This window comes from Vidua macroura, chromosome 13, assembly GCF_024509145.1.
Source record: "Vidua macroura isolate BioBank_ID:100142 chromosome 13, ASM2450914v1, whole genome shotgun sequence".
Classification (NCBI taxonomy): domain Eukaryota; kingdom Metazoa; phylum Chordata; class Aves; order Passeriformes; family Viduidae; genus Vidua; species Vidua macroura.
In genome coordinates this window covers 9,880,362-9,903,194 of record NC_071583.1, presented here as the reverse complement: position 1 = coordinate 9,903,194, position 22,833 = coordinate 9,880,362, and the positions used below count along the sequence as shown (strand labels likewise).

Sequence of the window (22,833 nt, the reverse complement as noted above, 5' to 3'; positions counted from 1 at the left end):
ACGTAGGAACCAAATATTGTCAGCACTCTTCTGCAGCAGGGTGAAAGCTGCAAGGCTACAGCAAATGTCTCACCAGTAAAAGCAGACTTGAAGAGTCTTCATATACAAAAGCAAACAATATGAACTTTTCAAACAAGAGTCCACATACGAGACCTCCATGCATTTACTAACGGGGCAAGTGTCCTTCAAAGGAAGCATTAAGTTGGTGTAGTAATGTCAGAGTTCAAAGGGTAAATTAAAAAGTGCCTGTAGGAAGATTGTAGGTTTAGGAAGACCTTTTGGTGAAATAGAGAAGTGAAAGAAAAAAGGATGCATTATGGGTAAACCAGGAGCCTCAGAGACTGTTAGTACAAAGGCTGATGGGATAGAGCTCAGATCTGAGACACAGAACACCTGAGAAGAGAGAGAAAAACACAGAGGGTAACAGACATGGTGAGAAAATGATAAATACATTAGGTCTCTATGAGAGTAAATAATGCAAAGATGTATATAAAAATGACTGCCCTGGGCTGGACAAGCAAACGCACACTACAGCCAGCAGTATCAACAGTGTCATGTACAACCCATACAAACCGAGTTTCATTTGCTTTGGGATGGCCAGGGAACTGAGCTGTTACTTTCAGGAGGTCTCTCTTTTTTTTGCTGTATAGCAGTCTTGGCACTTACAGCTGTGTAAAGTTTGCCACCAGTTCTGTCTACAACAGAGAGTAAGGTTAGAGAGAACCTCTCTCAAGCCGGTACAAACACACGTTAACGTGATCACTGTGTGCTGGGGGTTCTGCAATTCCCCACCTTGGCAGTTGAAGCACTTTTTATCTCTGACCACAAGCCAGGGTCAATTCTCATATCTCTAAATCAAACAGCAATTAAACATGGTGAAATCCTCTGAACAAAAAAGCAAGTGATGCTGGACGTTGCTTACTGAACACCAGACTGCAAAACTCAGACCACCGGTACTCTGTTTAAGAGAAGCCTCTTGAAGGAAACTCTCTGTGGTGTTAAATCAAGATCATGATAAACCCACTAATGAGTCATGGGAAGAGCCCCAAGGGGACAGTGATATTGGAGCAGCCCTAATGCATCTTATACATATCTTACAAGGAGCTGCATGGGTGATGCTCCAGCTCTGCACCATGTGGTAGTATCTTGCATGGTTTAATGGTCTTCAGCTCCACAGACAGGAAGGGACACTCATTCACCAGAGCTACTCAGCAAAGTCAAAACATTTTACTTGAGTACATGTCACAGAGAGCTTGGCCTCCATTAAATATACAATGACCTCTTGGTCTTTTTCCAGATGTTTAACGACTGCAAAATCTTTAGCACACACTTTCCCTTTGATCCACTGGTTTAAATGGGAGTCTGTAGCAGGCAGAAACTCACTCACACACCCTTTTGCTCCTTGTGGGATCATGGACTTCCTGAAGAGAGCGGTACATGACATGGCTTATTGTATTTTAAATTCACCCCCTATCTTTCATCAGCTTTTAAAGGACAGTAGCCTTTATGCCAGGCAGAAAGGTCAAATAAACACCCAGCAAGACTTTATAAAAACAAACCAAAATTTCCCCCAAAAAGGAATTTTTTTATTTTTTCCCCTTAGTCATTTCCTTCCTCTGCTCCCAGGTTCCCAAAGAGGCAAATGTCCCTTCTAGTTACCAGTCTTGCCTCTCAGAGCAGCAATACACAAAAACATCCAGGACACAGATGAATCAGAATGGGCTCCCACATCACTGGGTCAGCAGGTTCTTCCAGGCTAAAGGCTGTCAGGGTTTGTTTTTCTCTTTAATAAAGAGGACTCAGCAGCATGAAGCATCTCACTTGCACTTTGACATCAGGGCTTGGAGTCCTCATTAGGGACACGGGGGTTTCAAGGGCTCAGATTTGCCAACTTCAGCTGCCAGCAGCCTCGCCGGGAGGGATCAGTGACCTCTGTGAGCTGGCTCTCGCTGAGAGGCAAAACAAGAACAAAGTCTCCGGCGCTGCCAGCCTTCCTGCCAGCTTGATCATCTTTAAATAGGTGGAAATGGCCATGAGATGTTCTAAGGGTTTTGTTTGGACAAACAAAAATTAAGGAAAAAAAATAGGAGAAAAAAGAACCGACAGTAACAACACAACACACACAACTGTGGGGATTCTGGAGGATGTTGAGGGGACGAAAGTTTTGAAGCAATGGGGCTTTTCCATTATGTGTGGCTCAGTGAGGGGCAGCCTGTGGCCAAGGCAGATCCAGCAGGATTTTCACCCAAAGCACAGGGCAGCTGCAGCTGCCTCCCTGGCCTCAGGAGGTGTCACAGCATTTTCCCCATGCTGACTGAGCTGGGGGATTCATTTGACCATGTTCACTCAGTGTAGCTTTGTTTGAGGTTTTGGAAGGGTGAAAGTGTGATGGAGAGAGAATCCAGCCACAGTTTTGGTAGATTTTAACATGGATATACAACTTTACACTGGTCCTCCAGTGCAGAGTTTGGTTGGCCTCTTTTGCTTTGTAGCACTGAGCTGCTGTGAAGCCGCATCTGGGCTAACACATACAGGGACAGCCCTGACCATACCTATTTATTACACCTAAACTACAAAAATACTGCAGCCTTTACATGGCAGGAGTAAGAAACATGGTAGGAACCTGTGGTCCATGCAGCTGAGACCACCCTAACTCCAGACACAAAATGTCACCTGGCCATGGCAGAGCTGTCACAGAGCTATACCCAGGGCAACCTGGCAATGTGGAGGTGGCCCAACACAGCTGGTGCACCACCAGCATCCTTCCCCATAGCTGCCTGATGCCAAGTGGGACATTACTGGCCACTCCATCTCATTCCCATGCCCCCCTTGTCCCTGTGCCTTGACATCCATACTTCCAAACACCTCCCTGCCTCCTCCCACCTCTCCGTACCTGCCGGGCTTGTCCCAGTCATCTTCACTGAAGCTTCCATCCATGTAGGGGTAGTTTTTCCTGGGGTCTGCTGGAGGGGTGCTGCTCTTTTGCCTGCTGTGTCTCCACTCATGTGGATGGAGGGCTATGCCGGCAGCCTGGGGTATGTAGGTACCTAGGGAAGGCAAGAAGGAGTGGAGGAAGAGAGAGGGCAATACCTGGTCAGAAACCCCAAATGGAGTAGGACACGCAGATCCAGGAGAGCCTCCTTCCCTAGGTCCCAAAAGTGAGGTCACATGGTCTGTACACTTTCCATCTCAGTCATCCAAAAGCAGTTCTTCCCACATCTTCTGGCTTTAACCAAAGCAGCTTCTCAGGATGCTGACATGGGATGCCCCATTTCTCCTTTTCTCCCCTGCTTCTCAGTAGTTTTATGGTGTGGGTCTGGGATCCACAGACCTGGGAGTACACATACCCACAGATGCAGATCCTGTGGTTAATAGCTCCCGTTTCCACAATGAGCCCAGCAGAAATTATGTTGTTGAATCAGTCACCTTTAAATACAACAAGTTCTTCAAAGGGCAAAGGGAAGATCCTGACAAGCTTCCCTCAGCAGTGGTAATGAGGAAGAATCAGCTCTTATCCTAAGAGCTGCCAGTCAGTTCTCTCAGAATTCCCATACCTTTGGGATCAGCTGGTGCAGGTACAGGAAGCTGTTTCAGGGACGTTTTTGTGAAAGGCAAGGAATAGGATGAAAAACTCTGCTGGCTTGAGAGCAGAGGAGGCTCATCTATATCACATTTGACAGGAGATCAATACAAACTGTTAGTATGAAATCAGAAATGTTTCACTACATCTGCCCCCATGGACTTTTCCATACTGCAGTGTCTTACTCCAGAGATGAAAATCCATCAGTATCAAGTCACAAGATCCTCAAGTCTCATGAGAAGATGCCTAAACAGAAAACTTCCAAAACAGATCATTCCTCAGCAGTGTCAGTGCCATCTGCAGTAGAAATAAATCTCCTGAGTTCCCTGCCCACCTCCTACTGCCCATTCAGTGTTTCAGAAAAATCCTCAGAGCCTTTCCAAGAAACACCCTATGCTCCCATCACACGCTGTGCCAAGCAAATAGGAAAAAGTAATGGAGAAACATGTAATTAAGGGAGACCTGACGTCCTAAACAGCTAAGAGCGCTGGAAATACCCAAAGACAATGCCAACACTTTCTCTGAAAATGCCAAGGCCTGATATTTCATTTAACTGATTGTCTCCTCTGTGTGTTTTTAAAGGTTAGACTTCTCTGGAGAAAGCCCCAGGAAAATTGCTTGCCAGCATCTTACAGCAGTGGGAAGCACTCACTGCCTGCCAGAGCAGGACAAGGGCCCTGCATGCAGGTCCCTGCAGTGGGTGGGCAGCAGGTCTGGGCTGGGCACAGGGGCACATGTCCAGAGCAGTCACTTGGAATCATTATAGATTCACCTCCTCCTTCCAGAGAGAAGGGTTGGATCCCTGGGATTCAGAGCCACCTGGTGGCATGTTCCCACCAGGCCCAGCACAGCTTCCCTGCCAAAATCCTTCCTTGAGCCATGTCCTACTGCTGTGGATAAACCTAAAAGCCTACAAGGCTGCAGAGGCTGATCTATACATCTCCATTTGGGGTGTAACCCCCAATCTCCAGGCTCTTTGATTCCCAGGTTTCCCTGCACCCTGCCTTCTGTGTCATCCCATGGGCGACCATCCATGCCCTTCTCCCTACCTTCCACTGCCCCCCTTCCAGCACCAGCACCACTGCACCACCATGCAGCCAAATGCAATTACCAGGGAAGACAAGAGAGCTCCTGAAGCAAAGTTGCAGTGTGTGGATCTTGGGCATCTTGGCACCAGCCCCGCTCCCTGGGGCGCTGTGCTCAATTACTTGTTCTCAATTTACCGGCAAAGCAATCACTTCCCAGTGTCCAACTTGTGTTAACATTCAATTAGATGGAGAAGGATTGCAGCATTATGAAGGCCAGGGGATTCCTCCTTAATGAAGCCTCCAGTCCCAACTGTGCTCCTAAATTAAGATTTCAGATGAACAGAGGCTGAAGGAAGATGCACGGATGGGGAAAGAGACACCTGGGCAGTGCTGTCCTTTGAACTCAGCCAGAGTGCAGCGAGCCCAGCACACTCACACTTTGCAGCAGCACCCTGCAGCATCCCTCCCTGTTTTCACATTCTGCTCTGGACAGGGGCCTTTCTACAAGTTTCCTGTTGTACACTGATTCAGGATTTTGGTTTGTGTCAACACTGGCTAATGCTAGCTTACATTACTAAATCTGAACTGGTGTAACTATTTTCCAGGGCCTTTCTCCAAGTAAAAATATATTCCCATGACTAGAGTATCCTCCACTCCAGTTCCACATCTGCTAGAAGCTACAGCTGAATAAACTTGACCTTGAAGACATGTGTTCATCTGATCACTCACTAGAGAGAGATACTTTATTGTAGTATTACCTTAATTACTTTGTTAAGCAAGTGCTTCTAGTCACAAGATATTCTAGTGGATTTTAAAACATCCTGAAGAGGATTATTATGTCCTACAAGGCCTCTCTGGAGAAATAAAAGTAAGCTATGGACCAAATAATCTGTAAAACATATGGTCAGGGAATACTGTCTCTGATTATGCAAATTATAAAGTGCTGTAATGGCTTTGAAAATGATGAGAACAATATGATGCCATATAAGCCAGAACAAATATGCCAATAAAAGCCTATACAGATACACCAACTCAAAGCATCACATGAGCGCATTCTAAAATATATTTTGTTCCCTTCTGGAAGCAAGAGGCCATACAAATGTGGTCAGGCCACAGGCTTTGGCTCGTGTTCAGAGACAAGACCCAGACAGAGCAGAGACCCCTAGGAAAACAGAACCCTGGCTTACCTTGGCTTCCATACCCAGCATCAATGGCAGAGCCATCCCAGGACTCCACAGTATTGTCCACACTCGGAATTGTGGTGGAGTATATCTCAGACAGCTTGCTAGTTTTCTGGGAGTCTGTCAGCTCATCTTCTGGGTCACTTACTTCGTTTATGCTCCCCGACTTCTTGGGGTAGGATTCTGCAACCAGAACATCCTGCTTTAGCAGACATGAAGAGCAAGCCTCAGGGATAGCTTATGCTGACATGGGAGCAAGCCCAGGTACTGTAAGTCTTTAAACTACCTCTTTAGCTCTTCAAAAGTAGCTGAGAAAGGCATGTGCAATGAAGCTGAAAGGATTTAATGCATTACTCTTATCTGAAGCAGAATCAAGAAAAAATGCCTTTCTGAGTTTTTAGCACATGGAATACAAGGAGCAGCCATGGGGATTTGAGGATTACCACATATGAGAGAGCTGGGACCTAATCTCAATTCACAAGCACATCTTCCTGTACCTTTGGAAGCTTCCTCCAAACAGCCCTGCCCAGAGAAGTGTTGGCTCCCGCAAGCAATACCCTGTAGCTTCTCTGGATTCAGAGGGCCTCCTTTATACTCAGAGCAGCACCAGGGCAGGTGCTGGCTGCAAACTTGGCTGCAAACTTGGCTACAAACAAATGTTTTAATTAGATTCCAATGACAACCACCACTGTTGAAGTTATAGCCCTCTTCCACGACTGTACAACCTCGGAAGAACTCAAAGCTAATCACCACCTCTCCAGAGGTCTCCAGAGTCTCCCACGCATGTGACAACAGTGGAATTCCTGGGTGTGGTATTTTGAGGCTGAATTTCCCCTGATCAGTGATTGGAAAATGGGAGCTGAATGTGAATGATGAAGCTCAGACCTTCCCTTTCATTATTTTAGTGCTAGCAGGCCCTTATTATCATTATATCAAATTTCCTTTCCAGCAAAAGCTATGCAAAGAATGGCTTCTCAACACAAGTACTTCTTTGTACTGAATATTTTAAAGTCCTTGTTGATTAGATATCTTGTTAGCCATCCACACCCTGGATGTCTGACCTGAGGGATAAAAAGCCCTCTGAAAATCTGCATTTGTCAATGAGGACAGATTATTTTACCAAACAAAGCCTGGTGTCCTGAAAGTCCCTATTTTCCAAGCCTTCAGAAGATTGCTCACCATGATTAACTCAAGATTACCTTGAAATTTCAATTACACCTGCTTCATTCTCAGAATGATTAACGAGTTTCCAACAGGCACTTGCATGTCAATTATTTCACCAAGTGGCTATGACAATGCTAAGTGTCAGCAGGGGGACAAAAGAGCATTTCAGACCAAAGATCAAGACATTTAGCTACAGGGAAGGAGACTGGGGCTTCTTGTAGAGGAATCAACTCCCCAGTTCTATCTCTATTTGCCACATCTCTACTCCCTGCCCAGTCTTCATCCATTTGTAAAACAGGTGCATTGCCACATATCTGCAAACTGCTTTGAGGTCTATAGAGGTTCTATGTTTAAGAGCGATGCCACTTTTTCAGATGCAGGACAGGCATCCCAAGGGCTATGCTTGCTTAAGAAAAGGTTTATCACTTGATTTCTTCTAATTCCCACAGCACTGTGGGCCACTGGCTGGGTAAGTCCAGCCAAATCTACAGACTGGAGAAGCATGGCACCAAAAAAATGAGGAAAATACTGGGGATGGGAGAGACTGGAGTGAAGCCAGGCACCTGGTACTTTCTGAATTTAATGAAAAAGCCTGAAATGAAATGAAATGTTTGGCTGTGGTGATGCAATCAGGGAGAAAAGTTTGCATGATCGCTCTTCTTTTCCAATTACCCTTCTGTCCCCAAAAAACAGTGACCCGCCAGTACTAAGTGTGCTTCTGCCTTTTTATATTATGTCAACAACAGCTTCAAAGCCACAGGGAGCTTGGCAGGGAAACCAGAAGGGGATCCCTAGAATGAAGAAAGATGATCTTAGAACCCCAAGTCAGGAAAAGAGGTGTAACAGATTTATTGCCAATAGTTTTCAAAAAGTTGAATTAAAATTGGGGCGGGGCGGGGAATTCATAGATTCTGCCAACGCAGAGTCTCCTTGCTCATTTAGCAGGGTTATATTTTAAAAAAATCCCTCATTCTTATACTTCTAAAAGCAACTTCTGCTTCACTTCCGTGGGAAATACCAACACAGAAACACAGACAGGGAATGGCAACAACAGTACAAGGTACCAATCTGAATTAAAAATTACTATTGCCAATAAACCTGCTGTTTCATCTCTTCCCATCATCACAGAGAGGCTTTGGGTTGCCTTTTTTTCATCTGTGAGTCTGAAGTTTAAGAAGCACACGTTTCCCCACTGTGCCCAGCCATGCCCATGACCACACTGCCTCATCTCACCTTCCACAGCAGGACAGAAACCCCGCAGCAGTGCCTGCTGCATGGCCCAGGGTCCCTGCTGGGGTGAGCCTTCCCCCTCCCCACCCCAGCTCCTCAACTCACTCTCTGTCTGCTTCTTGATCTTGAGGGTGACGGTCTCTCCTGCCATCTGCAGCAGGTGAATGGCCTCGCTCAGCGGTTTGCCCTTGAGGCTCACGTTGTTGATTGCTAAGATCCGGTCCCCGATGTGGATGGCTCCGGTTCTGGAGGGAAAAGGCACTGTCAGGAACTCCAGAGAAGCAATTCCTCTGGAGGACAGGACACTCGGCTCTCGCTTGAAGGAATTAACTCTCAGCACACTAAAATATGGCTTTGTTCCCTCTTGGTATACTCTATACCTGTGACTTCCTCTTCACCACATACCCGGAATCTGGATCCTCCTCAACTTCCATGTGCACAGACATACACATGGGAACACATGACCTCCTCAAATCCCAAGCCCCTCAGGAATTGGGAATGCAGACCAGCTTAGAGACAAAACACTTCAATGCAACAGGGTTAAAAGCACAAGCATTTTCACTATGTGGAGTCCAACACAGTGATCAAAATGGAACTGAAGAAAGATATGTTCACCCTGATGGAAAGAAATTATGAGACAGACCTAGAAACCTATTGGAAAAAAACCCAAACCAAAATAGCTCAACAAAATTGCTCATGTGTGTGCAAACATGAGCTGAACCAGCTGCAGTTAATGACATGCTTAAAGCTCACCCTACTCAGCTACTCCCCTGTGACTTTCTCCACCAGCTCGGGAAGAGGTTGTGTTTTATTGCTCAGCCACGTTCCAGCACTGGCTATTGCTCTCACCTAGACAAATCCTCAGGCTTCAGCAACAGGCACGAGGAAACTGACAAGTCATGGCAGTTCTCCTCCTTCTCCATCCTTCCCCTCTGTCTGCTCACAGACAAAGGCTCACTTTACCTCTTCCCAGTGAAGCTCTGGGGAGAGCAGGCAGGGCAGGGTGTGTCCACTGCCACAGCCACTGCCAAGGCTGGAGCTCACACCCACCACTGGCTGGACTGAACTTCCCAAACTCACACTCCAGCTCCCAAATGCCAGCACACAAGAGCAGCAAGCACTTCCTCCTCCAGTACTGCGGGAGGTTGTGCTTTCAGGAACCTCTGTGATGGAGTCAGGAGGAGATTCAAATCTGCACTGCAATATCTTTTTGTCCTTTTTGGCAACTTGTCTCCCTCAGGTTGCATCTCCAAACTGGACTGCAGACAGTTCCTGCAGAACTGGAATTTGATACGTCAAGTCAGGTAAAACAGCTGCTTGGCTTTCCCCAAAATATCAAAGTTCTGTAGACACTCTGCTGTGAAACACCCACTATAAATACATCAAATCAGCAAATGCAGCCAAGCAGCAGGCAGGACTGCTCAGGCTGCAGCTTCTGCTGCTGCTGAGGTACTCAGCAGTGCCATGATGGTCCCACCAGCCACTAGATGTCCATCTTGTCCCACCCAAGTCCGCCTGGAAAAGCTGTCAGGGAAACAAACATTTCTGCACTCAAATTACAGATGAAACAGGGACCGGAGTATTTGTCTTAAAAGTTTCATCTATCGAAGTAAAAAAAATCAAGCTAAACTGCTGGCAGTTTACAGAAGATCCTTTTCTCACTGCAGTGCTTCAGCATTCAAGGGTTTCCTGCTGCATCCCTGAACCCAGCACGGGGACAAATCCATCCAAGACACCAGCCCAGCCACCCAGCCCTGAACAACATGACAGCTCTGCAGTAACTGTGAAAGTCTCTCAGCAGGGAAAAATACAGAAACAATTAAAGAGAAAGGTCATGTTCAGCCAGGTATTTTTCTTCGAAGGGGAGAAAACAAACCCCCATCTATTTGAGCAGGTGGCACTAAAGGAGGCTGGTCTGGCACCGTAAAATATCAGCAATAGCCAAAAATTGCTCTTGGAGAACCATTACACCTCAACCAGAATTTAGTGTTCAGGCACACTCCCTTGGTCAGGAAGAAGGAAAACACAAGTCTTGTGGCACAGGTTTAAGCCATATGCAGGCACTCAAGGAGGGGACACAGACAGTAACATGGGAGAGAGCCACAGCTCCACACCAATCTACCAGCCTGAGCTGCTTTTGTAGGTTTCTGTAAGATCAGACACGAGCAAAAAAAAATGTTCAAGGTCAAAATAAAACCTAAATCATCTGACTCTGAAGCCTTTTTGACTTAGGCAGCCTGTCACCCACAGACAGATGTGTGACAGATCCTAGAGGACACCCTGCTTCCCCCACTGTCAGCAGCCCAAAATGCAGTGCAGACCTTCCTTGTGCCTCCACAAGAATGGCCTGTGGATTCCTGTTATCAGACATTGGGATCAGGTCCACCCCATGTCAGTTCTGCCGAACCACGTTCTGTGCTCCAGCAAGTGTATGGATTTGGATTGAAATCCCCATCCTTCAATCAGAGCCTGGCTAAGGGCATCTGTGGTAGAGACATCAGGAAAGGGACAATTTAAGATAGCACTAGGAGCACCCCTCTTCCCTTGACAAGGTCAAGTCATCCCCTTCTCTCACTCACAGGAGAAAAAAATGCACCTTTCCAGAAGCAGCCTTCATCTCAGCGCTCCTCGCCCTCCCCACAGGGAGCTGCAGTTACCCAGAGACATCCCTGTGCTGCTCTGTCCTCACGCTGTTATCTGCTGCTCAGCCACAGCGAACGTGCTGAACAGCTCCATCACTCTTCTCACAAGGCTTTTCATTCCTCACTGCCTGCTTGCTCCTGATCAAAATTCAGTAGTTACTGCAGCACTCGCCTGCACATTTCTGGCCGCAGCAGTCACCGACGTGTATCCAAGTTCAAAGGAGGAGCAGCCGTGGAATTGCAAAGGGAACTGAGATCAACACAGGTACAATTCTGTCTTCTGACACCTGACAGCATTTTAGCTGGCTGTTCTTAACCTCTCTTATGCTGGGTTGCAGGTACAGTACAGAAGTGCTACATAGAAAAAAACCTTGGATACTCTGTGGCTACTATTTTATAGGGAAGAAGACCAAACCCTATGGTGGCAGGCAGTGATATAAAATCCCCAGCAAGAAGAATCATGGATGACTAAGTCCATCCCCTTCCTTCCCAGGAGTCACAGACCTGCATTCTGCACCAAAGGGAAGCAATGGAAATGCACAGCAGTGTGCTGAGAATTCTGGGGACCCAATGCAGTAAAGGACACAGAGCTGTTTCACAGTCCAGCTAAGAGGGAGTGTGGTCTTGAAACAGAAAAAACCAAAAGGCTATCAAAAATCCCCAAGGTCTCGCACTTTACACCAGTTTGTTCAGGGTTTTTTTGTTGCTGTTCTGCCTGTCAGGCAGCACAAAGTAAGAGACCCTCAGAGAAGCATGAGTCAGGGCTGCTGAAATGATCTATTTACAAGTCACAGCTCCCATATAGAAAGATTAATTAAGATAGAGTGTATGACTCAGTTCCACCTTATACTCTCAGGAATGTCCTGATCCTTTAAATCCCACACATCCACATATATTCAGACCAGGCATACAGTAACCTCCCCGGTGGCTGAAGGTAAATCTGCTCCTACTTTTATTCAGTAGAAATGTCTGATGCTTGGGCACACCACCCTGCACTGAGATACTTCATATGTAACACACTGAGCAGCAAGCAAGGACAGGTCAGAATACACCTGAGATCCCTGTTTCAGCAGGACACACCACTGCAATGGCCATAAGCCAGTTTTGCAACAGGGGAGTCCTGGACAGAGTCTATGGTGGTTTCATAGGCAGGCTGGGCACTCTCCTGACACAAGGTGTGCATGGCAAATCCCAGACCAGGAAGCACCCCTGTGGAAGAGGGGCAAATAAATATGTATTACTGGCTGCAGAATTCACCTGACTCACTAGGTCTGACTTTTCCTGAAGCGTCTCTCTCATTGCCCCAGCAGCACAGCCCCCACCACCCTGCTTCATGTCACTTGGTACCTTTAGAGCACCTTTCCTCTGTAGCAGACTAAGACACCAAAGAAGAGTTTATGGCAGCAGAGGAAACTTGGCATGGCTCAAAACCCCTTCTTAATTCAACTGCTCTGTCCCCAAACCTCACCTCTCTGCCAGCCCTCGTTTAGTCAAGCCTGAAATGACAATAGGATCAAAAGGTTCCTCTGTCCCGGAGATGGTTATTCCCAAAGGGCCCCCGTATCGCTTCAGCTCCACCGTGTAGATAATAGCACCAGTCGTCTCCTGCTCGTCTGAAAGAGAAAAGAGGAATGCTGAATTCTTTTCATTTCCCAAATGAAAGTAGTCATAGGAAAGACTTGCAGCATCTAGAAGCAAAACTCAGAAGTCTTAGGTGACACTCATACCAAATAGGATTTTAACCTTCCCAACATCACTTAAGGGCAGAATAACAAAAATAGACTATAATCAATTGGAAAGTGGTGACTGGATAGCAGCAGCCCTTATCTTTGTTAGTTTGCACTACCTATTGGGAAATGTCATTACAGTGGACAGGCACCACTTTGCATCAGGATTTCTGTACCAGAGTTATCTTCATCCTTCCTAATCTTCAATTTGACCAGGTCTTCACACTGCCTCAAAATCTGCACAGCATCCTCCATTGAGCAATTGTCGAGTCGGATGTTATCAATGGCTAACAGCTTGTCTCCCGGCTCCAAGGTGCCAGTTCTACATGGAGAGGAAAAGAAAACTAAGAATACATTTTTATTTGCCTTTCAGATCCCACAACACATTCAGTTCTGCAGTGGAAATGACAATATTAACTTTTTACTGTCCTTGATCTTTCCTGGAAAACAACCATGAGCTGAGTCTGGGACACCTGTAATTTTAAAGAGAGGAAATTTGTGTAGAGCATGTATCCAGACAGAACCAGCTAGGAAGGTTAGACAAATATCCTGGGTAACCTACAACCCTGAAAATGCCTGATGTTGAACTAACAGATATTCTACCCCTTATGGAAACTCCTGTGTGAGCACTCTTAGAAATAAGCCATACAGCCACACTAAATTCCTCTGAATACCTCGCTATGAGGTGTTGGGATCAGAGGGGAAATCAATAAATCCTGAGTTATTTGCACAGTTCTCCACCAGTGCTCACAATTCACTCACTCTGTTCACCAAAGCAGGAGCTGAGACATGGCAAACTACCTGATGAACCATAGCACCTCCTGGGATATAAGAAGCCCTTTGCCACATGCTCTTAATTGCTAAACATCCATCTCCTAGAGACTCAGCACACATTTAACCAGTGCCCTGGTCATCTTCTCCATTAGCTCAACTCTGTTCACTTCAATACAGACAGTTTTTATTGCAGATCCTACTGTGGTCTAAGAAAAACCTCTAGTGCTGAGATCTCTTTGAAATCTGGAAATATCTAGACCCAAATTCTATTGCTTGGGCCATATTCAGCTTCTCTGGTAGACATTCTAATTATCATGGAAGGCCATTTTGCAGTGGGTTTGACAGATGGAAAATACTGCACTTACCTGTGTGCTACACTCCCCTTCTTGATGTCAGAGATGATCAAAGGATCCCCAAGCTTTCTACTTGCAGCTGCAAAAGAGACACATGGTACAAAGCCTGGTATTGAGTTTGCTGTCTGGGACAGGGATGGTAGATAGCTAATGGGGAGAAGCAGCCATAAGGAAAGGGGATTTATATTCCCATCACAAAATGATGCTTCACAGTTGAATTCTGGAAGCCTCTCCAGAAAGAAAGGGGAAGAAAAAAAAAAAAAAAAAAAAAAAAAAAAAAAAAAAAAACCACTGGTAAATCCCTGCAGTTTGTTGGTTGCCCTTTGCACAGGTGAATTTCCTTCAGACTCCTGAAGGAGAGGACATGTGGTGTCCAGCAGCAAGAGGTGTGCAACAAGAAGAGGTGGCACTGCCAATACCAGCACTGTCAAGCAGCCCTCACCACCCCTCACACACAAGAGATGGGAGCCAAAGGCCATGGCTGCAGTCAGAATTAGCACTGCTGCCTGGAGAGCATCCAGCTCAGCCCTGTGCTCCATACAAGCATTTCTGTGTTCTTCAAGTAGAGTGGGCTGTGAAATTTACCAGGTGGAAAATAACTCAGGGAAAAAGCTCTATTTTTCAGCTGGTTCAGCTCTCTAGGGTACTTAATCATAGAAGCAGATGAATCAGGGGTGGTTTGTGCTGGAGCTGGAAGGGGTGGGTGGTTTCCAATTCTTATCTCCTGGCTGACCCTGATAACTTTTTCAGCCCATGAGATGTGAGTACGCATCTCTGAGAACATTTACATTTTCAAACTTGCCTGCAAGACCTGCTGCTCTCTTGAGATACCCAAGAGAGATTTATGACTCAAACTCATCCTGACCTCCTTGTCATCCACACGCCAAACATACACCAAGAAAGAGCATCCATTCCACCCTACATCCTTCCCTTCTGCCTTGCTATGGGAATTGCATTGCCTCATTTAAAGTTGACAGAGCTTCTCACAAAAACTGTGTGGGAAGAAAGAAACTCACAGCCTTTGAACATATCAGGTGCAGGGCAGAGAATAAAATATCTGTGAGGCACATGGCACCAAACACACAGAGATCCACCTGCCTGAACAGCAGTTAGAGAGCACCTGGAAAGTCAGACATAGTAAGTGTTTACCAACCTCTCTGCTCCAGATTTTTCTGTTGTTTATATTCATTTACAAGATTTAAAAACATATGTCTAACCCAACACTTTTAAGGATATCCTCTCCCAGAAATAACCAAACCTTCTGTACTAAAGAAAGCAAAAAGACAGCCAACCTCAGTCATGGCAGGGCTGAGAACCACAGTGAGGTCAGACAGCAAAAAGTAGACTGTGATTGATTTTATAATAGTCACAGCAATGTGACTGCTGAATGGTACAGAGCCTGGAGGAATTATTTCTCCCATGTTTTACTGGAGCCTGGTACCAGACAGTTTTGGACTGGACACTCATGTTGTGCTTCTGTCTGCAGATCTAAGGGAGGAAGATGTGTTATGGAGATTCCCAGAGGGCTTGTGCCTATATTCAGCCTGTTCACAGCATGGAGCAGACTGCAGTCAGGACAAGAGACACTGGGCAAAGCTGAGCAGTGGGAATAAGGGTGAGGTTCAGGCAAAACCAATGCAGAAATCCCCATGCTGACTGAGAAGGCCACACACCATGGACTAACAGCACAGGGATTGAGATGTATCACTCTGATAATTATTACTGCTGCTCTCCTTTTCAGTATAGGACATGTATTTGTTGCTGACAGAGGTGTACAGAGTGGTGTCTGAGCAGCAGTGAGGGCAGACCCTGTGAGCATACCCTAAGCCCTGGGTCAGGTGGCATTGCTGCATGTTTAATCACTCCCTAGCCTGGTTCTGTCAAAACAATCCAGGTTAGCAAAAATACTTTTCACTGCAAGGTTTGTTTACTAGTTTCAAAGCAGAGGCAGTGTGACAGAAAGGGGTTAGGGAGGATCATAACCTGTCCTAGTGGTGGGCTGGGATGGCTATCTCTAACCTGACCAAGTCACAGCTGAACAACGTCTGGAGACCATGAACACAGAGAGGAAAGACAGAGGGGAGGAAAAAAAAGGCAAGCAAGTATAAACAACAACATGCCTCGAGCTCTGCAGAATTTATGGTTATCTCAGCATCTGCCTTGCAAGTCCTGTGACACGTGGGGGGATCCTGCACACAGTCAGGCTCTAAGCAGAGAACGAGACCTTGTCCTTCTGAAGCTCCACAGTTGGTGTCAGCACTGAACACAGCACAAGCTTCCCATGACAGAAGCAAGGGTAACAAACCAAGTGCTTTATCCATTAGAGAACAAAGCAAGCTTTAAGGAAAAATCACTCTGGGTTTTGTTTGCAGGCTTTTTTTAGAAGTTTTGCTCTCAGAACAGATTTTCTTGAAACCTGAGTTAAATAGAAGAACCATATACAACTGCACACAACTGTCCCTACCAACTGTCCCTATTTAATAAATGGCAGCCCTTGTAAATGTAAAATGTTCTAAATATTCATCACAGAATCATTATAGAATCACTTGGATTGGAAGGGACTCTAAAGTCATCTAGTTCCACTCATGGAACAGGGACATCTTCCACTAGACCAGGTTGCTTAAAGCCCCACCCAACCTGTCCTTGAACACTTCCAGGGACGGGGAATCATCACATTACATAATTACTTAATGTAAAATGCAAAGGCTTTATAAAACCATCAAATCTGAAGGGTAAGTTAGAGAGACTTAATGAATAACCATGTTCTCCCAAGAGGCGTAAGATACAAGGTTAAGATAATGAAATCTCACAGCACAGAACAGAGGCTTGTTGTTCATTCTAAAAACCTGTAATTACTGACTCCATTAATTAACCTTTGGCATCCCAAAGCCTTTCCTGGCACCCCAGCAGAGTGTCCAGATGGGCTTCCTGCCTGTTTGCTGGGATCAGGTTGCCCTGAGCACCCCTGAGCCCCACATTTTTCACCATCCTGGGCCATTCACACAGGGTCACAATGTTTCTCTGTGCAACAGCTGCCTGTCCGAAAGTGAGAGAGCTGCAATTTCACTGAAGGGGTGGCTCAGTAGAGGTCAGAGCCATTAGATACATGAATCCCTGGTGAGATTTTGAATAGACAATTTCCAACTTGCTTGCAATTAAAACAGCACCAATCTAAAGTACATCATTATTAGGGCTGTGGTCTTTGGCATTAAGACATTTGCACAGATGAGTAAAGCCCCCTTATCCATTCATTTCTGCTGTTAATGTGGTTATACCTCTTCAAAGGACATTGTCTTGGGAACTCTGCTGCAGGAAGACACAGTCTGGACACTCAGCCTTGCCTCTGGGTTTTGCTCTCCTGTCTGTGAAATGGAGATGGCAGCAAAGGAAGTCAAAGGGAAGAGATGGAGGCAGGAGCTGGCCTGCAGAAACCCATGCTCACTCTCAGTAGGCATCCTGGCTGTGGCCTCCATCTGCCAGGTCAAGCCACTTCAGGTGCAAACAGACTCTTTTTCAGACCCTTTTGTATTTTTGGTGGATTTTCCAGTACAAAAGATAGTTTAAATCTGCTCCAGTGGCCCAGAGAAGTCTCCATAAATCAACAGCTGGTACAGGTAGAAGCATGAGGTGGGGAAGAAATTCAAAATGAAAACACTGCTTGGCAGTGGTGGCAGGACAGTGATAAAAAGGTGAATTGATCAATACTGTTATTTACTTTTTATAAATTGCTTTCAGTCTCTCTGCTGGGATTGTGGCTAACTCAATGTTTACACTGTGATGGATGATGAGGCCAGGAACACATGTCCGGTTTGTGTTTTTAATAGAATGCATAATGACTTGTACTGGTAAATTATTCCCCTCCAAGGAGTACCAGCACATATTTCACAGGCATCAACCTGTTAAAAATGCCCTTTATTATTGACCAAGCCAAAGCAACACTGCCAATGTGCAATTAAAGAAATTGTAGTAATGCCATAAGAATGCATTTAAATAAGAAACATTTTTAAATTGGAAATAACAAAATCAGAAACCAAATAATCTCAGGATAGCTAAGGAATGAGAAGATGGAAAAAGTGAATCAGAATTGATTACAAAGAGCAGCAGTGAAAATCAAATCCTCAGTACCCAACTTTTTCCTCTATCATTCATTAAGTTTAGCAGCAGGTGCATAAATTATCAGTGCCTCCAGCAGGATATCTGCCTCATCACAGATCCTTTTCCTTTCACAATCTCCAGGTAGCAAAACCAGATCAGGATATCCCACCAGGATAAAAGCACTGGAGTGAATCAGCTGTAGTGTGAGTGAGGGGGCAGGACAGGTGGCTGCTGAGCCTGCCCTGCCTGCAGACATGCTTGGCTGGGCTGGTGGCAGGGCACAGGCTAATACAGAGCCAGCAAAACTAGATTTGCTTGGCTCAGAGATCCATCTTCTCACTAGGACAGTGATTACACTGCTTAAGCGACTTAATCGAAGTTATCTATCTACCCAAATTCCGGTTTTATCACCTGCAAGCAGATATACTGCCGACTCCTTATCTGCAGTACTTCACACCAAGGGCACAGGAATTGATTTGTTAAGATATATAAAGGTAATTTGATAAACAAGCTATATAAAGCATTAATGCATATCTAAAATTAATGGCAATTTCGGTATCTCTTTAAACAGCTACACCAACACACCTCTACCCTACAGTGAATGTCACAACCAGCCCTTGGAGAGGATATTTGAGACAGGAAAAAAAATCCCAAACTCTCAATACAAAAGGTAATCTTTTGTATAATCAACTATCATTTTCCAGAGGGGAATAACAAATCTATATCTTATTTTAAGAGGCGAGGTATTGAACGTATAAGAATACATGACTATTAGCTTCTCGCTGCTGGAGATTTTAATTTGCAATAGATTTACAGAAAACCTTCAAAGGCATAACTGCATCATTAGAGCTGGATGCAGCCAGCAAGATCAGAGCATTTGAGGCATGTGTTCTGCTAATGGAGATGGGTAGTTCAGGCTAACAAGGGTAAAATTTTCACATCCCTGTGTCAGAACTTTCAGTTTACTGGTATTTGCATCCTCACCATTCTGAGCCCCAGAGGTTGCTGCAAACAGGTAAGCTTCAGAGCTCTTGGAGCAGAAAGGAGCATGCTCTGCTCTTCAGCCAGAGTAGCTGCTCTACAAGCAAATGCCCTTCTCTCTGGGACAGAGGCTGAGGTACTGGAGCATGGAGAAAGTGAGAGTTTTTCTGGCTTTGTGTCCCTTCACCTCTGGACAAAGTGTATGGAGCAGCACACACGTGGCAGCTTCAGTGTATGTCATTTAGCATATTGAGGAGACTGAAATGAGGCTTGAGGGCACAGAGATCCCTCAGGAGTTCACAGCACTGTCAGTGAGAGGCTCACCCCTTGGATTTTGCACTCATCCTTTGAGGAATGGAAAGGGAAATAGTGCTATATGCATGTATTTCCACCATGCACCTCGATTTGCTGTGTCCCTTTGCCACACTGTGTTTGAGCAGGGGGAAGAAACCCATCTGTGCTCTCAGACCACAACTGGAGATTCATCCAGCCCAAGCCTTCTCTTTCTGGAAAACCTTGAGATCTCTGAAAGATTAAATGCCCTCACCAAACATCTGTCCCTCACCAGGAACAAGTATAGCCCCTCTCTGTATGTTCATCCCAGAACCAGCAGCATCTGCCCCCCTCATACACAAATCTCCTGGGTTTCCAGCCCTTTTATGAGCATTTCCAGCAGATTTATGGCTCCTCCTACAGCCAGCTCCATTACATTAATTCTTCCAACATATCCATCAAGAATCCTGTTCTCCCCCCACCCTTTACCTAGTCTATCTCCCAATTAGCCCTGAGAGCCACAGCTCAGCAAGAACTTGGTCACATTTATTTCTGTAGTGCTCCTCTGATGAGGTCGCAACACTTTCTGCCCATTTAAGAAGGCAGAGGCAAACCTTCCCAGGCAGAGGAATTAACTAAGAGAAGCCAGCTGAAGCCAAGAGGTAAAACTCAATGAAAGCAACTCATCTTACATCTGTAAGCTAGACTATAAAGTTCATGAATAAACCCAATTCTGTGGCCGCCACATTGCAGTGGATCTTCTTCTGACCCCTTCACCTTGTCATCTACTTAAGCTGCTCCAGTTTTACAGAGTAAGGAACAGGAATCCAATGCAAGAGGCCAGTAAACCAAGTCCTTTAAAACAGTAGTTATATATTTTTCCATACCAGAAGGAAAGCTGTAAAAGCTGTTTCTAGATCTACACATACACTCAAGTCAGCAGAACTGAGAGGAAAGGAACTGAGCAAAACAGAGAAGGGTTATTTTTACCTCCTTTCTTTTGCTGCTTGCATCACGCTCCTGCATGTACATCATGTCTCTGCAGGAAGTACTTAACATAAGGCTGCTTGCTTTGGTTTTAATGTTTGAAAGTCTTATATTTATCTGCCTGGTCAGAGGCAAAGTGAAAAAATGATGATAGAATTTGCTAAGGATCATGTGGACATAGGTTTATATAGACTAATATATAAAAACAAAATTAGGATTAAGCTTGAATTTCATCCTTGTCACCACATTTTCTGGGTGCCTGTCTTTTTCTCCATTTGTAAGTATAATTTTGGCTTTGACTCAGGAAACAACTACAATATATTTTAGGTTTATGCATGTGCATTACTTAAAAAATGTCCTGCAAACATGTTCAGCAATCAAAACAATCAAATCAATTATAGTGTTAAAAAGCTGCTTTGTAGTTGAATAATGGACATCTATTTAAAACCCAGGGGTCAGTTCCTTTCTATTAGCAGTGATTTCAAAAAAGTGTGTGAAATCACTTCTTTTAACAAATTTGAAATGAAAACCTTTTCAACATAAAAATATGTTTGAAGTGTAAATGCACATCTGAAGCAGATCCCATTCAAATAAGTCTTTACAAATAAAAACTTCTGCTCTTGCCAGCAGCTCCCAAGTTCATTTTACTCTCTAACCTCAGACATAAACTTTGAAACTTAATAGGGCCTTGCTCAAGCCAGTTTTTGCTACCAGATCCATTATCCTGGGTTGCTCCCTTAGGCTGGAATGCCAAGGCAGTGGCAGGGCAGCAGGTTGGAACCCAGCCCAGTCTGCACCATGCACTACTCCCCAGCAGTGAAATGCCATTATAGACAGCCTGCTGCTTTCAGAAAGCACTTTGATGTCTTCAGACAGTAACTGCAACCAAGCCAAATGTTAAATACTGTGATGTTATTTCTCAGGATTGTCCTAGTGGCACGAATAGGGGAAGCTGAGAAGATGAAGAAGAAATATCACTAGGTCCAAAGGCATCATCCTGTCAATGTTTCAGTCACTCCTGAGAATGATCCCACTTAGACCAGAACACCTCCAATTAACTCACTAACTAATGCTGTAAATGTCAAGAGGTAATTACCGTGGCTTCTCTTTTAATGAAACCTCGTTTCCAAGTGTCCCTTGCGACTCCATTCCCCAGACACAGCTGGGTCCATGCTCCTGAGGGCTTAGACAAGAGATCCCATTATTGCAGTCTCACAAGCTGCTCTGCTTCAGATCAGAGGTGGCAGCAGTCTCTGGACATGGCAAACCTCAGATGATTCAACTCACTTTACCCAGAAGTTAGAGAGGGATGAGTGATCCAAGACCTGCACGTGTTTGCCATACAGGAAAAATTCACTGACACAAGGCATAACAAAACCCCAGGTTAGCCAGAAATTCGGGATGAATCTGCCTATATCATCCCCCTACAGCACCCTCTCTAAAGAGGCCAAAAGATCTTTAAATGAAAAACTATGCTCAGAAGGGAAACAGAGGTAATTAATCAAGTGTGAGCAGAGAAGAGAGAAAAGAAGGAGAAAGGTTTATGCTCTCTTCCCTCAGTGCACACCAAGTCCTGGCACATGGCTCTCCTTCTGCATGGCTTGAGCTTGTAAATGAAATAATTCCTGGCAAATCCTGGAATTTAAAGTGCCTTCCTCTGTCTCTAAAACCAATCACCCTCTTCATGCTCCTCCTCTTGGCAGTTTCCCCTCTTTACCCTTCAAGCTTTGAGGTTCACCTCTTACTTGTTCTCCTCCCTCCATCCCTTTTTGCAAGGGTCCCACCAGACCCAGGCAATCCTTTTTAAAAGGAACATAATACAAGTGTGAGCAAGGAAATAAAAATAATATTACTAAGAATAGAATAGAATAGAATAGAATAGAATAGAATAGAATAGAATAGAATAGAATAGAAGAGAAGAGAATAGCATAGAATTCAATTCTGCACCACAGATCAAGTGATCAGTTGAGACACATCCTTTGACCCAACCCTTCATGCAGCTGCTTTTCCCTGCAGCTGCCAGCTCATGGAGGCAGGAACCACACATCTGATTCATTCTGGGATAAATCACGAGCACTGGAGTGCTACAGAAAGCCCACATGATCTTATCTCTCTGTTGAGTCCTCTAAAATGCCTGTGTGGAAAGCAGAGGCTCTTGCAACTGCTACTGCAAGTCTGAGCAATACTTACAGCTGATTGTAATTCCAAGCTCTACACCTCTTTTCTTGGGCAATTTAACGTGGAAAGTACCGCTGCTGGGTATGACAGACTCTATAAAGCAAAAAACAAACCAAAAAAAAAAAAAAAAAGAAGGAGAGAGAAAAAAGAGAGTTTTCAGTTGCATGGTGGTTTCTTTGGAACCAAGAAAACAAGCCCATAAAGCACTGCTTTATTGGTTCAAATAAGGTTATCTGAGGCCCTGTGGACTTCAGATTGAAATTTGGATTCTCATTAAAAATACATGCTCTGAACATCAAGTGCTCACATCACACTGTATTTCAAATCTGAAGCAGCTCTGTCAATGTAAATGGAAAAAAAAAAAATTAATACAAAACTGGACTTTACCCCTAGCCTATAGCTTTGGCTCCCTCCTGGCTTCAAGGCCCTAAATGAATATTATTCCTATTAATGAGCAAATATTTAAAGTATGTCCTCTTCATCTACTCCTTAGGCTTATCTCAGCCAAGCAATGAGGACAGAACATTTATGAAAGGATCAGAAGAACCCTCCACCTCAGTGCACGTTAGGGAACAACAAGAAATGGAGAAGGTCCTCACAGGGTTTCTCACTCTTCCCTCTGAGCCTGGTGAATATGCTC

The 22,833-nt window shown here is 45.0% G+C and overlaps 1 protein-coding gene and 1 long non-coding RNA gene across 4 annotated transcripts in view; one reads left to right on the top strand and one right to left on the bottom strand.

Moving 5' to 3' along the window:
- The window catches only part of GRIP2 (glutamate receptor interacting protein 2), a 256,470-nt gene that overhangs the window by 10,149 nt on the left and 223,488 nt on the right, over window positions 1–22,833 (bottom strand). For all 3 annotated transcript variants that reach the window (XM_053989595.1, XM_053989597.1, XM_053989596.1), the window contains exons 14-20: window positions 22,206–22,286; window positions 13,692–13,758; window positions 12,729–12,874; window positions 12,294–12,438; window positions 8,289–8,428; window positions 5,796–5,972; window positions 2,894–3,047 (exon numbers count right to left, since the gene is read on the bottom strand). In XM_053989595.1, coding sequence (XP_053845570.1) covers window positions 2,894–3,047; window positions 5,796–5,972; window positions 8,289–8,428; window positions 12,294–12,438; window positions 12,729–12,874; window positions 13,692–13,758; window positions 22,206–22,286 — 910 coding nt within the window. The remainder of the gene's footprint in view (window positions 1–2,893; window positions 3,048–5,795; window positions 5,973–8,288; window positions 8,429–12,293; window positions 12,439–12,728; window positions 12,875–13,691; window positions 13,759–22,205; window positions 22,287–22,833) is intronic.
- Window positions 371–22,801, top strand: LOC128814046 (uncharacterized). The gene is made up of 3 exons (XR_008439253.1): window positions 371–432; window positions 18,346–18,444; window positions 22,687–22,801. It is a non-coding gene; the product is annotated as an uncharacterized LOC128814046 (long non-coding RNA).